General features: G+C 41.2%; 2 protein-coding genes across 3 annotated transcripts in view; one reads left to right on the top strand and one right to left on the bottom strand.

Moving 5' to 3' along the window:
- Nucleotides 1-6,103: 6,103 nt before the first annotated feature.
- On the bottom strand, nt 6,104-15,498 carry COPS4 (COP9 signalosome subunit 4). Of its 2 annotated transcripts, none has more exons than XM_080591971.1 (10): nt 15,233-15,498; nt 13,926-14,005; nt 12,997-13,148; nt 11,667-11,770; nt 10,798-10,951; nt 9,541-9,691; nt 8,996-9,166; nt 7,563-7,678; nt 7,144-7,228; nt 6,104-6,673 (listed from the first exon to the last, which is right to left on the bottom strand). In XM_080591971.1, the coding sequence occupies exons 1-10, from the start codon at nt 15,304-15,306 to the stop codon at nt 6,540-6,542; spliced, it is 1,221 nt and encodes a 406-aa protein (XP_080448097.1). In that variant the 5' UTR covers nt 15,307-15,498; the 3' UTR covers nt 6,104-6,539. The 2 variants fall into 2 exon arrangements, with proteins under 2 accessions (XP_080448097.1, XP_080448096.1); XM_080591970.1 differs by lacking the exon at nt 15,233-15,498 and adding an exon at nt 14,964-15,099.
- Nucleotides 15,464-15,635, top strand: part of LIN54 (lin-54 DREAM MuvB core complex component) — a 37,686-nt gene continuing 37,514 nt past the window's right edge. Inside the window, exon 1 of the mRNA XM_080591955.1 lies at nt 15,464-15,596. The gene's annotated coding sequence lies outside the window, so the exon portion shown is untranslated. The remainder of the gene's footprint in view (nt 15,597-15,635) is intronic.

Below are 15,635 nucleotides of genomic sequence, written 5' to 3'. Positions count from 1 at the left end.
CCACAGATATACTGAGCACAGCAATAAGGATCAAAGTACCTTGTAGTAAACCTAAAGCTATTCAGCAGCTAACCAGCTAATGATACCCACACAGTAAAATACTCTGGATTATGAAATTGCCTTCTCTTTTTACAAAAAACAAAGCAAACAAACAAAAAAAGCCAAGAGCATAATAAATATCTGTATATAATATCTGTGAAAAGTACTTGTTCCTAGAACTTTAGAAAAAATGACTAAATATCTATTGCATGAAAAAAGCTTAATACAATAATGAAAGTAATAACAATTAAAAAAAAACTTAATTTCTAAGGCAGAACAAAGAACAATATACTAACTCAACCTAAGAAAAGTCTACCTACCATACAAGCTTATATAAACTTCAAGGAATTTGGCTCAATCAAAGCACTGATTAGCAGTGAGTTAGCAGGGGGGAACAATCACTAAAAGCAGATGGAGAAAAATGCAAATAACTTGTCTGAAATATGCTTCTTTAGACTATGATTCAGCTTCTTGGGATTGGGAGAGGTAAGTGGTATTTTATTATTCATCCTTTATCAGATGTTAAAACATAATGTCTTAGCTTTTTCAAGCCATAAAATACTGTTAAGGTTGTTGTAATGTACTTTGCTGTTCGTACTGAACAGGTAATAAAAATTGTTTTTTTTTGTTGTTATAAATTGCGCAGCTCATCAATAGTGACTTAATCTACACTAATACTTGCTAGGACATGAGAGGGAGGTGTACAAACATAAATGCTGCTGTTTTATTAGCCTGTACTGCATAAAAGTACTGTCAAACTATCTATTTGCATTTTTATTACTGTTTTAACTTTTAGCTGTTAGATATCTCAGGAATCTAGAAGAGAAGTTAAATAAAATAATGATTGGTAGTGAAACTTTAAGCTGTCTGAATATGCTTACTTTTCCACTAAAAAAAAAAAGTGTTTTTTTTTTTGCAAGAATGACAGCCATAGTTTTAGTTCCTGTAACCATAGAAATTTTCTACGTAGAGCAGCATAGGGAGGGCTGGAATTGGTTTAGTTATCCAGACTGTTTTCTACAGTCTATTTACTAGTAAAGCTGGGTTCTATAAGTGGTTTGATCCTTTTTTTTTTTTTCTAGATAAATGGTTATACTTTTAATTCTTTGCTGCTGCAATGAAATAGATGTTGTACAGTCATCAAGCATCAACTGAAGATGACTGACCATATCCCAGCCTAGCCTTCTTAATCCGATCATTTTTTTTTTCCTCGTATGAAATACTTCATGCAGTGAAAAAAAATAGTTGAGTAATTATAAAGAAAAAAGTCATTACATAGAAAAAATGTCATGTGTTAGAAGAGATCTTTAAGCTTTCTTAGAGAGAAAATCTAAGACCTCTAAGCTTCCTTTCATGTGTTTTTTTCATGGAAAAAGTTATTGGGGGGGGGGGGGTTGTCTTCCTAATGCATGGTTTGCACCATTTTGAAGGGTTTTCTTAGAAGTTGTTTTTACCAGATCTCCATAATTAAAGGGAACTAAGCTTCTGCTGGAGCAAACCATAAAACCAACACAATCTCAAGAACCCCAAGTTCAGTTACGCAAACTACTTGTAAATAATGTTACATGTTCCCTTTAATCAGCCTGTAAAACTCAGGGGGAATATTTGTTCCTTGATACCATATCCTGTCCTTGTGCCTTTTTCACCTATTGGAGAAAAAATTCACTCTGCTGTGCAATGACCCACCTGCGCATGCCGCGTAATGCGATCTGAATACATGTAAAGGCCCAGAAATCTAAAAGGCTTGGAGGCTGAGGACTTCTTTCTTCTGTGATCACTAAGGACGAACTCAGTTTAATTGCAATACCCAACTGGAAATGTGCTTGTTATCCAGAAGAGCCCCTGCAACAGCTGTGTGCCCAGCTCTCCATCTAGTGGGGAGCTGCTCATTTTGGCTGCATTAGGGTAGGCTGTGGCTAAAACGAGAAAGATACACACACCTCAGCCAGCAGTGTGGTTCGGGCTCAGAGGGATTAGCATTGCCCCTGTTCACATGCTGTTGTTGACCACCAAAGACCACTTCTGTTTTCAGCCTAGAGCTAGTCACCTGGCTCTCTGTTTCAAAAAGGTTTCAAGGCACCCATCTCTTGCTTTCCAGAAGTCACTCACTCTGGTCCACTGGGAGAGAAAATATTGCACGAACTAGCTTTGAACACATCCTGTTGTGTTTTTTTAGAGCTGTCTTCTGAGGTAGCAAACGCCCTAAATTGGAATTCATATGCATGGCTTACCCACCTCCATGCTGCAGAAGACATGCTCCCAAGAGAACAGCTGTGGGCAGAAGTCATTGTGACTTCCTTTGCACAAATGAAATTGTTTCATAAATAAAATAAAAACCACCAACCCTGGCACCAGACTAACGGTGACTATATTTGTAGTTCTGTACCTAAGATAAAGTTCTCAGGCAGTACCACTTTCAACAATCAGAAGTAATTTCACTTGAAAATGTGTGGTCAAAATACTCTCCCTTTCCTTGAAAATTGACACCCATTGATGGTACTACCCATTTGCTCATTTGTCTGAAGCAGTTGAACTAACAACAATTGCACAGGAAATAATATAATCGTAAACTCAAATGATAGCTTATTATTGGATCACGGAGGCAAGGTACCTTAAAGTGAGCCACCTCTCCCTATACATCTAGATGATGTAATCACAAGTTTAGCAGTCAGCATGCTTTCTGCGTTCTTTCCTGTATCAAATAACCTGATTCCGTAGCAGCTACTTGCTGCTGTGAAATTATTTGAAGTGGAGATGTGCTGTCAGCCTTACCTTGCCATCCTGAAACTCCCTTTCTTGCTGGAGGTTTGCCCTGAAACTCCAGGTTAATAACTTGCAGCGCGCTCTATTACAAGGGCAGTCTACAGGAAACTGAACTACGTCTTGCAAACAGAACTGCCCGCACTCAATCGTTTAAACACTGCATTTGGGGGCTGTCTTGACTTTCCCCCACCAAGGCTTTCCTGCACAGATGACACAACAGCAACTATTACAAGGTAAAAAGAATTGCCACAGGCTACACCTGCATCACACAACGCAGCACTGAGCTTAGGTTTGGTCTAGAAGTCTGAGCAACAAGACTGTGTGCAGCGCAGATCTGAGCGGGGCAGTGGCAGCAGGGAGCACAGCCAGACCTGACAGAATCCCAGCTGCAGCTGATGCTGCTCCCGGTGCTGGGGCCCACTCACCAGGGGCATGCTGGAGAATCTGAGGCAGCGCTCTTCTGGCCTCGTCACCCAGCTCTCTCTGCTTCTGTAAACAGCAAATGATTTGGAAAGGATCTGAGGTATGAAGCTAGATAGGTGATTGACTGAATGCAAATCCCAGCAGCACGAAAAGAAGAAAGCTCAAAAGCCTCTGCAGAGTCAATGTTTGTCACATCTTTTGATATCAACAGCAGAAATGGAAAAAGATTTGGAAAGTGTATTAATATTTTGTGAATGTCACTATCACTGCTTGACTCTTCTAGGAAAAAAAAGTTATATAAGATACTTACTATTAGCAAACAGAAAATTTTCCAGTCGCTATCTTTTCTACATCAGTTCCAGTGCCAAGCAAATCCTTTGTGGTTGTCTTTGTTTTGGAAATAGTGGCTCTGTACAACTGTTCCTTTCAAATTCTGATGGTTCTGAAATTGCTTTTTCTCCCAGATGGGAACAGTGAAATGAGGGAAATCTTGGCAACAAATGTTCTGTTGCAATAGGGCTAAATTATTGTTATTGCAAAAGTGCAAGTTCATTTCCTTGTAGAATTAAACAGACAATTGTGCATCTAACTCAACCCAAATCTATAAGCAACGTATGTTGGATGGGTCACTGAAGTTCTGAAGGGCCAATAAGAATGTAAATGGAATCAAATACAAACATAAGCGATACTTGGTGGATAAGCTATGCAAACAACGAACCACTTTAAAGCACTGAGGCAGTGATGACGGATCCTCCCCAGAACAGTTGTTAACCGAGGTTATACCTAAACTGTCAAGCTGTAATGGTGCGACTAGCTAGAGGAGTGAGTTTACCACACAACTCAGTAGTTCACATCTGGGGTATAAGGTAACTCCTTGCACTTCACTGAACTGATCAAAAGCCTAATCACCAATTTGCAAGGATATATTTTTCCTCTGCTGATACTCTGACTGTGCATCAAATTGTCTTACATTGTCTACATCAGTTTTTTTCTTTGCCCCACTGCAGTAGGCATTAAAAATTTGGGAAAGTTTTAAAGAACAACCTTAAAGGTCACCTGCAGATAAAATCATTTATCCAGTGATTAGGCAAGGCCAGGTCTAAGTTCTGATGATGCTGACTTGGAAAAAGGAGTGCAGCAAAGATGCAGACAGTCAGGATTTGTTCTTGGTCAGCTGGGCTTCTACTGCCACCTAGTGAAGTACCCAGCATCTTACCTGTAGCCGATACGTTAAATACATCTGCACTGTTGGAGGGTAACACAGGAAGCTATTTTATAAAAGAAAAATGACCCTTGTGGGTATCGCATGCAAGCAAATGGAGTACCCAAACACATCTCCAGTAGACTGAGACACTTCTACTGGATGAAGTCACCCCACAGTGAAGGGCAACAGCCATCCAAACACCATCTGTGACAAGGATCTGGAAAATCTCCCACCTCTGCTTTCTTAGAGGAACTTTGTAAAGCGGGCAGCTTCCCCCTGTTCCCACATCAGCTCTGCCACCACTCAGCTTAAACTAGATAAACTAAAGGATGTTATCATCATTCACCAGCTCCAGAATGTTCTAAAAAAAAAAAAATCTAACAGCAATACAACTCTCTATGAATAAATATGCCAAAGAAAGCAAAACAAGAATCAAGGCATTCTAGCTGTGGATTTGGTAAAACCTTTTGACTGGTATGTTGAGAACCAACATCCTCTGGGTTTTGAGACAAAAGAGTATGAATATTAACTGATAACTCATAGAAAGTTATTACTGAAATATAAAAACAAGCTAAGAGAACTCTCACGAAAACTGGAATTGCAGTTTGAACACAATGATCTAAGACTAAAAATCTAACCTCTAGATAGGAAACAGCTCTTCATGGAACTTGCTCTTGGCTCTCCAGTATCAGAAGAGCTCTGTCAAAACCTTGCCAGCAGACTGCACGTTAAGACTTGTGTATCAGCAGACCGCGTGGATGTGAATCACACAACAAATATCACAAGAGCCATCAAAGAACGGCCATGTTGCCTGGCCTCTACACATAGCAGCTCTAAGACAATGGCTGAGTAGTGCCAGTAAAATTGACTCCCACAGTGAGAGCTCATTGGCTACACAGAATATTACAGGGCTGTACATATGTGGAACAGACACCACACACTGTGTTGTTGAGCTCAGGCAGAGCAGAAAGGCTAACAAACTCATTTTATACCATTAAAAACTCTGAGAGCTGGGCCATAGCATCATGCTTTTTGTGATTCAGTAAGAAGCATAAGAAACATTGCTGCAGCAGTAAGCGCAAGCCAGTTGTGACATAATTCATAGGCATGACACTTGATGCTTATTTGCTCTGAGCCATTCGTGTCAGCAGCATTAAGCACACAGCGCTTCCTATGCTGGGTGTATCTCAGTGTGTACAACTGACCTGCACCACCCTTCCCGTTTCAGGTGTTTAATGCTTTGTGTGACAGGCTCCTGCTACAGCTGCAGCTCCAGAAACACTAACGATACCTTTGCTGATTTACCACCTCATGCTAACCTAGAGAAGAAAAGAGAGCATGCTTGGCTTCCCGTACTCGATTTTATGTTCTCATCATTGGCCATGTCACTGCAACAAGCTCCCTGTAGAACACTGGCCACTACCCCAGCTTTTTTCTACAGCCACCTGTAGCCCACAGGATGCCACAGAGTTCTAGTTCTGTGCCCTGCAGCACCTATGCAGAAGGGCCCTTGTTTTCTTCAGTTAGGGTTGAAGACCTGCGTTGCACAAAGGAAAAACAGAACCACTTGCTCAGTTTATATTTTCAGGGGCAAAAAGCAACGTTTCCAAATACCAGAGTTCCTTCAAGTTACTGCTTCGGAGGGGGGGAAAAAAAGCAAGGTCCCTCCAACACTTAAACCAAGTGGCTCACTGCAGCCTTTATTAGAATAGTTACAACTAAAAGAAACATGGCACTTGCATTTTTCACAGTGGGATAAGCACCATAGGAAGAAATGGGCTACAAAGCTATAGCAATACAGTGGAAAACCAAATAACATTAAATAAACCAAAACCCCAGCTTGCTGCAGACGTGACAGTTTCTTCTATGTGGAAACCACAGCTTTCAGCGCAGCAGAGTGCAATGCAGGGGCAGCAACAGCATCATCCTATGCTCAGAGGACAGGCGGACTCTCACGCCAAACACAGTATCGCCTAATTGTGTCCTAAGCCGGAGTGAAAACAAGAGGTGTGGCTGTGAAGGCAGGCCATTCACTCAGTTCCCAGCCCTGCTCAGCTCGCTTCCTCCAGCACAGCAGGCGACTGCCTCCCCTCAGGCCACGGCGGCACAGTCACTGAGCCATTTGAGCCTCCATCGCCTGCGCTGTCCACTCCGGGGCTGTCTGACTGATCTTCTCCAGCAGGTTGTTAACCTGGAAACACAGTGACTGGATCTGCTTGTCCCAAGTTGGCAGAGCTTCGCGAGCTGCAGAAGGGAACCATACAAAACCAAGTCAGTCCTGGTAATTCCCCGTCTGTTCAACTGCAACCTCCTCCTGTGGCACTGCCCCCACCTACCTCACAGGCAAAGCCTTCCTTGCAGCTACATTGTGTTCAACTTCTGTATCAAAAGCTACAATGATTCTGGCTGTCTGTTACAAGCCTAACTCCTGCCTTGCAAAGGAAAAGTGAGCAGAGAACTTCTTGCTGAACATGTTCCTACAGCAGACTGACAGAATCCATTCACACTTTCCTGTAGGTAAGGGAATGTGTAACTGTGTAACAGGGATGGGTGAAGTGTGGTCCTCTGCTAGGGCAAGCTCTGCTACCTCCTGGCCATAGCGAGACACAGCGAGCTCACTTTCGACAAACTGTAATTTTCTTGTATTGTCAGACAGCAGCTTGAGAAAAGGTGATTCTGAATGATGCCAACGGAAATCCTGTACTCCAACTTACTCTCAAAGTGAACGATTCCATCAATCTGATCAATGAATCCATTCATGCGGCCCTCAGTTATCATCTGAGAAGCTATCTTCTCTGCCTGAAATGATAGAGAGAGAAATGTGTTAGGTAGCTGCTCTGTTCTGGAAGAAATGAAAAATGAATATGGTTCTGACAATTCCTGTAGGTTTTTCATCATCTCTATACATGGGGAGGAGGACACCCTACAGAAAGTGTCCAATTGTCTATTCCATATTCTGTACCTTTTCTCATGAAGTATGCTAATTTTTTTCATATGTCTAGTATTGACTATTTAATGATTTCCTATTCCTTAACTATTTATTCTATTATTTACTAGAGTTGTTCTTGTCATGTCTCTGAGGTAGCTTGTTGCTTTTTGTTTGTTTTAAAAAAAAGTGTAGAAAAAACAATACCTTAGCTGCAGGGATCTCTAGTAATGCTCCAAGCTCTTCGAAAGTAATGTTGTTGTAAAGTTTGCTTGCAGATAGCAAATTGTGTTCTATAACAGCTCTGTCCAGAATACTGGAACCTTAAGGGTTGGATGAGACAACAGTTAAATTAATATGAATCAAGTATTTGGTTTGTATTTTAAAACAGATGGGAAGTGTGGGTTTTTTTTTTAAAGGTTGCATGTGCAGAACATTCAAGTGTGTCTCTTTGCCTTGCATCAGCATATGCCACCAAAAAGGAAAGAGTAATGGATTCCATGTGGTTAATTTTTTGAGACAGGCAGCTTTAACCATTTTAGTTAAATTTCCAGAATAATGAAATGGAGATATTCCTTTTGCTACAAGACCCAGCATCTAAGCTGAGGGATGGTTGGATGGTTGCCCAATGGTAACAAAATCATCCCCCCCCCCCCAATCCTTAGCAGCACTTAGAAGCTTCATCTAAGCCCCTGAGATAAGAAACCCTCATCCTGTTTGTCTGCTCTTGATTTGACTCATTTGCCTCATAACATACAGCCAAAGATAGGCATCTTTTTCATTATCAGCTAACCTGTATTCTTCAACTTAAAAGATAAACAGTACAGGTCATGGACAAAGAACAGATTGACTTGAGGAAGACTGCAGCTTACTCATAGGAAGTTCCTTTAAGTAGTTCTCACCTCTGATATTAGAACAGAACTGTTTTTCTGTCCTTTTTTTTACTTTTTGTAAATTCACATTTTGTATATTTTTGCATTGTTTACTAGGCAGGCTTGCCAGTTGAAGAGGTATTTCACTTCCTTGTTCTCATTCAGGAAACTGAGACCGGCCTATTTAGGATTCTGCTGAAGTCATTACTTTGCACAGTTTATCACTGTTCAGATGTTCCAGGAAGAATAAAGGTATTAAGGTGTCAGTGTGACAGATCAGAAAACAATTCGGAGACCACATGAAGTCCCCATCATGCCACCACAATCTGTCAACAGTCAGGAAGAAGTTCAAATGCAGACTTTTCATGACCTAGAACAATTTCCAGCGGTTCTACCTCATGCAAGTCACATTTCTAAGCATCCTATCCACTCTCTGTCCTTTTGAGCTTCTTCAGTTCTAACTCATGTAGAGTGAGGCAAGAGTCAAGGCTAGAACTACTGGGAGAGTGTGTTAGTGAGAAGGACTTGAAATGGACAGAAAAGTTAGCTTTTTAGAACTACGTTTCTAGAAGAGAATTTCAAAATCTTAGTAGCCAATGACAAAAGATGAGACTAAGAAGCTTTACTCTACAACTGTGCTCATGAGGGTAACAATCCAGGAAATCACAATCACAAACAATACTGTGTTCTTTTCTATCACACCTGGAGACCGCAACAGACAATGCTAGATGAACAAGCAGCATTAGGATGCATCAAAGAAATGCTTACCATCGGCTGTAGTTGCCTTCTGGTGAGGCATTAGCATAGCTGCAAACTCCTGCAGTTGGTTTCCACGTATAATTCGGTCGAGATACATTTTCTCCAAGATCCCATAGGCTGCAAGCTGCTGGCATCTTTCATCCTTGAAAAGCGTAGCAAGCATGCGAGAACGCTGCTGTCCTAGGAGAGTCAAGAAGAATGCTCATAAACCGCCACCACAGAATTCAGAATTTACAAGTAAACAACAAAAAAGTTGTCTTTTTCAATAGAGATAATTAATCACCAAAGCTCCAGCAGAGAGGACTCAGCTGCTTTCAGTTCCAGCATGCTGTTTGACACTTATTTTTGCATCTTTAGGCAAGATGGCACCTTATCACTGGCAAAAGTGCAAGTACTCCCACACCGAGTTAAAAGAATGCCAGGAGATAATTGACAGTGTTCACAATTCTGGATTCCTCCATCAGTCCCCACATATAATGCACACGCTGAGTTGCTTCAGGAATATGCAACGTGTGCATGGGATCTCCAGCACAAAAACAAAACATGCATTTTACCTGCTGATGCTAGAATAGTACAATGCAAAGCATGCTTCAGTGCCTCCAGTCGCTCACTTTCGTGGACTATGCTCTTATAGGACAGCTCATTGTATCTTTGGGCAGCCTCAATAAACTTCCTTCTGTAATCAAGAACTCGAGCGTAGCAAACCTAGAAAGAAAATATGTCTGAGTAACAGAAAACTAACATGTAACATGGGGCAGTTAGTTTTACATAGCATAATTTGCATTTGCTGTAATTCCTGCATTATCAATTGTCAGCTCCCATAAACATTGCTTTAATGAATCATCAGCAAATCTGTCTTGAAATGCTTAGCTTACGTGAGGCCTTGACAAACCAAGTAACACAGCAGATGACTGAAAAGGCCTTTTCCAGTGCTGTTCACATGCTAAACTCTGCATATGTCTAAAAACAAAGCGAATGAAATACTATACAGCTGATAGTTACCTAAGCTTTCCCTTCACTAGTGACATTAACAGCTAGCACTTAGTCAATCCTGTTTTTCACGTGTTTGCTTTTCTCTCAAAAGCTGTATCAGCACCTGATACTTCTTTACATTTTTTTGCTATTCTAATGTATTCTAATCATTATATTTCCCACCCAATATGCACTTTAAAAGGTAACATGAGATGTGTGTAAGGAAAAAGGGAAAAACAAACTAAAATCTCATACTCTAAATTGCAACTCTTGTCACATCTGCTGTGTTGAAGAACTTCACAAGGCCCCTTTTAAACCACTTGATTGGTACTGTCACATTAGACCAATCGCTGTCAATCACAGTTACTAAAATTTCATTTTCATTTTATTCAATTCAATTTCATTTGGGAAATTAGTGTCCAAATTCTAAACACAGTAAATTGTTCAATAAGCAAAAAGGTAAATTAATTGACTGTTTTGGACTGAAAACTATTTTCACAGATGGTACTTGCTATTTATTTACTGCTGGGGGGAAAAAAATCAACCGTTTCCAATACTGTACGTGATTTTGTTTCCCCTTAGACTTACAAAGGTAGGGGACAATATTATCAAGTAAAACTCAGTTATTCTGAGCCACTAGAGCTGGCACATAGCAGCCTTCATGGGTTTCTCTCGAGATTTTAAGGAATCAGCTACCTAACTATTGCTAAGATGGAGCTCTCCTGTTCCCAAGGTCATTTAGAAGCTTTTCCCTTTGTTTCTTTTTGTGAGGCACTGTCTAATAACCATCTCCGTGTAGAATCATTTCCCTTTAGACAGAGAACTCAAAGTTATACAACCTTATAATGGATTTGCAGTTGCTCATTAGTTGATTCATTCTGAAGCAGGGAAGCTCGATTAATATAAGCTTCTGCTTGAACTGGGTCATCATCTTCCAGATACAGCCTGGCAATTTTCAGGTAGGTCTCCAGTTTATAATCTACATTGTACTGTCTGCAGCAAAACAGAAAAGAGTGCTCAGTGACGCTCCGCTACTACCTCTGTTCTTTCCTGTTCTAAAGGTATATTATGCTTCTTAAGCACTTGGCAGCTTTTGCTTTACCATGCTTTCATCTTCCCTAAATCCAAAATTAGTGCCCTCTGTTCAGAGTACAGAAATTTGAGATGAAGGCTAACTTAAATCTGGCTCCTACAAACAACAAAAGAAATGGGTTTCTAATGGGATGAAAACTTGCCATGAACAAGGAGCCGCTTGGAGGTAGAAGGCAAATTTGCAGTGGAATAAATAGGAGCTGAATGGGTAAAACCTACTGCAACTCTTTCTACATACAAATTGAGAAAGAACAGAAAGGACAGCCAAGAAAAATAACAGTAAGGGTTTTACACTTGAAAAAAAAGCTAATATCAAATTTCAAATTATGTCTTCATTTTGAACTGTAGAAGCCAACATTTCTAAGAACTTGCACAGACATTGTCAACATCTAATAAATAATGAAACACTTCCAGAGCAGTGTTTTGACAGACAAGAATGATTACTGCAAGCAACAGCCATCAAGCTACACTTGCATCGTCTAGAAAGTACTTTAGCCTAAACTACCTAAACTCCAAGAGAATATAAAACCCCAAAATTCCCACTCACCGGTACAGTTCACTAAGCAGTGAAAAAGTATACTATACAAGGTAGAACAACGTCTAGCACAGTACTTACTTTTGCCCCGTTTCCAAAGGGATCCCCACCAACACTTGTGCAGCATTCCTCCAGTCTTCTTCTTTCTCATAGATGGATGCGAGATGTTGCCTTATTGAAGCAACCTAGGCAATAATAAAAGCCACTAGCAAACGCTGTAACAGTTGAATGGTTTGGAGTTAACGTTCACAGTCCTTTTCGTCGTTTGTACATTCCTCTCCACCTCTCAATACCACAGCAACCTGCACAGATACAACTCTTCTGACATGAAGGTTTTCAATTCCCCCATCAAGTCCTTAAGACCGTACGGTTTAAATATGAGTGCTGATTTGAAGTATTTCCTAATGACCTTGCAACTAGATAAAGGGAGTCGGTGTTCAGGGAATAGTAAGTAGTTCTCTCTTACCAAACTTTTAAAGATGAAATAAGGTTTTTGACAACTAGAACACCAAGATTCATAATGCATTTCTTGCAGTTACACCTCATATCAGGCTGGAGAGATACAAATGAGGTGAACTATGATTAGATCCTAGCTCTGAAGCTTCACCTTTGTAGAGCAGCTGTCAGCAGGTAAACTCTAAGTGGTAGAATCAGGGTTCTATAAAAACATTAAAAAAAGACGTTATGTTGAGGATGTAATTTATGCATAATCATTGTAACATATGGGAAAGTATGGCAGTGCTAGGTTAAAGGCTGGACTAGATGATCTTAGAGGCCTTTTCCACCCTAAATGATTCTACAAAGCGAGTTCAGTTAAGATATAGAGCAAAAGCTGCTTAACACGGGTGAAGGCAAAAAGACAAATCATGACAAACTGCTTTTTCTCCTCTAATATTAGATCGCACAGGCTTTTCACATAAGTAACTGCAGAATGGGAATTTCAAGAGTATTTTTTCCCCCAGTAAAGCGATTTTGGCTTAAATATAAGCATACATATCTACAAATATGTTTTGTTGTTGTTGTTTTTTTATTAAAAAACAGCTGCTTGTCAAAATGATTCAGTCCTTCCATCACCGGCCTGTCCCCGGGTTGGGTACAATGCAATACAATGAGTACCAGTCAGTCTCAGGACAGTGCCTCCAGTTGCTCAAGCGCTGTTTCACTGTAAGAAGACACTTTCTGGCAACACAAGAGTTATATGCCTGGCATCCTGATAAGACACAATGTCGGTATTCTCTGCATGGTTCTAAATACTCCCTGCATTTATCTCCTTTCACATGTAAAGGAATGAAAAATGGACTCAAAGTAGGAATGTCTGTTTTGACCAGTATTTTTAAAGACTTAAAAATAGTTAGAAGTTGAGAGGAAAAAAAGCCTGCAAACCAAAACCCATTGTCACTGGATTTCTCACCTGCTCTTCAAACGAAATAACTCTAGGTTGTATCTTCTCCAAGGTGAAGTGGTATATATCTTTGGCTGTGCTGTCGGGAAGACTCGGAAGATGGGTACAGAAATCTGTCAGCAGCTGACGTGAGATCACTAGACTGACATTTTCGTTCACCACTGGTTCAGAAATGCATGGAAGAAAAACGTAAGATGGACACAATGCTCATTAGTGCCTTCATTGTAAGCAATCCCTAGCCTTTCAATCATTTACTTATTTATTGAAGTAATTCAAAATTTTACATCTGTGTATCAGTGAAGCAGCGTTGTTTGTTCTAAAGATGAATTTTATTCCTTCAGCAACACTAGAGGTCAGAGTTCTAACACCTAACAGATAACAAATAACCCGTTTCTCACTCTGATTTATAGTTTTTAAAAACAATTAATTCAGAATCACTGTTCTCAATAGGAGATTAGAAATATCTTGGACAAAATAAACCCTTAGGCTAAATTGCACTATGTTTATTCACAATTTTTAAAAAAAAATACAACAGGTATAATTTAGAGGTAATCAATAGGCCAAGTATCCAATACAACACAAAAACACCTAACCATTTCTTCTGATTGCTTTCCAAGCTAATTTGAGACTGAAGAAGGAGTTTGTTAGTTCAAAGACTGCTAAACATCCAGTATCCATTTTAGCATTCAGAGCTTACTTGGATTTTACCTTCAGACACTGTCACACAGACAGGTTGGAAAGTTATACTAACTTAGAAATCTTACATCTTTCCTCAACTTTTGAGCATGGTGCTGATGGTTCCTTTCCTAATAATTTTTAAGTTCCAATAGGACCAAGAAATAATGTCTTCATGTAACCTCTTGGAGACGTAACAAATGTGATCCCATGTACGTCTGGCTTTCACTCAGTTTGCAACCAATTATACCAAAAGCACTTACTTGCTTCCACAAAAGCTTTCAAAGCTTCAAGTTGTTCTACACCCACCAGCTGAATTGCTTTTTCCAATATTTGACGATATCTGTCCATAGGAGAAAAATAAAAAACATCTGGGATGACATTTTCACTCACCGCTTCCACTGCTCTGCTTATTTTCTACCTGAGCCTTCCTCCTGCTTTTATTCTCTCTACCTGTGAGGTGGATATTTTCCAAAGCATTGACATTCAAGTGCCAGGCACGTTCACCTGAAATTGGTATCTGACTCTTACCGAAACCCAGGCCAAAAGCATCAATAATGTAGCCAATCATCTTCTTATCTCTTATTATTTGTGCAATTAAAGGTGTTTTTTTTTTAAAGTTTATTTATATATCCCTACAATAGTGCAGTTTTCTTTTGCCAAAAAGAGGTGGTACAGAATAAGTAAAGAAAACTGTAACCCTTGTGGAATAACATTACTTATATTAAGCAAAGGTTTAAACTGCCACATTCAGTGAAAATGAGAAACTGCGGTGGAATTTGGAAGTTAGTAGCAGGTTCTGGTCCCCTGAGACAAATGCACGCAGAAAATATGCATTTTTAAGTGTTAAGTTTTTTGTTCTCATGGTTCGAAAGGCCAGTGCAACTCTGGGCTTTAACCTGAGGACGTCTACTACTCAAGAGAGGCAAAAAATATCTGAAATGTAAAAATGTTTAAAGTGTTTTCCTCAAGAGACAGCTTAGATATTATTGGGTATTCTGAAAAAAAAATTTTTTTTTTAAACATGAAACTCCAAAAGGGAAAGAAGAAAGAATTCCTCCAGGAAGAAAGAGGTAGTCAGGGAGTGAGGAAATTTTACTCTAACTGAGCAGCTTCACAGCCTACTCTCAGGGAAAAGAAAAAAATCCACGTGAAAAATCACAGAGCAAGTAGCAGCACCAAAAACATGCGTGTAAATTAAAGGAGGAAAGGGAAAAATAAATAATAATAATATAAAAAAAGAAATAGAATAAATAGTTAAGTAATAAAATAAAGTAAAATAAAATAAAATGAAGGCTTACTGGCGTCCCGAAGGACCCGGCCCTGAACTCGCCGCGCGGCCCCAACGGGCCACCCACACTAGGGCAGCACAGAGCCTCGGTCAAAAATGAAAAACAAGCAGAAAACGACCAAACCCTGAGGTAAAACCCCCTTTTTTCCCCTTCTTTTTCCTCACAAACCGCGGCTGCAGGGCCCCAGCCGCCACCCCGCCCCGCTCCTGGAGCCCCCCTCCACAAGAACGACCTCCCCCTCGGCGTCCCCGCTGAGGGGCCCGACCCCCGGCACTCACTTGCCCGCCAGGTCCTTGTGGGAGCCGCTGGAGTTCATGAGCTGCGCCAGCTCCTGCCGCGCCGCCGCCGCCATCTTGTAGCCCCGCCGCCCTCCTCCTCCTCCTCCCCGCGCCCATGGAGCCCCGCGGCCGGGGGCGGGAGCGCGGCGGCGCCGGTTGCCAGGGCGGCGCGGCGGAGTATTATGGGATGCGGCGGGGGAACGGCGCGGGGCGCGTGATTTTGAACAAACGCGGCCGCGGCGGGCGGGCGGGCGCCGCCGGGCGCCGCGGCGGGGGGAGCGGGGCGGCGGCGGGGGACGGCGGAGCGGAACGGAGCAAGAGGAGGAGGAGGAGGAGGAGGAGGAAGAAGGGCAGCGGCCGCCCGGTGAGCGCGGGGGGCGGGAAGGCAGAGCCCTGTGGCGGC

Source organism: Anser brachyrhynchus (assembly GCF_964034855.1).
Source record: "Anser brachyrhynchus genome assembly, chromosome: 4".
NCBI classification, from domain to species: domain Eukaryota; kingdom Metazoa; phylum Chordata; class Aves; order Anseriformes; family Anatidae; genus Anser; species Anser brachyrhynchus.
Note: the sequence above shows the minus strand (reverse complement) of the source record. Positions and strands in the feature narration are given on the sequence as shown.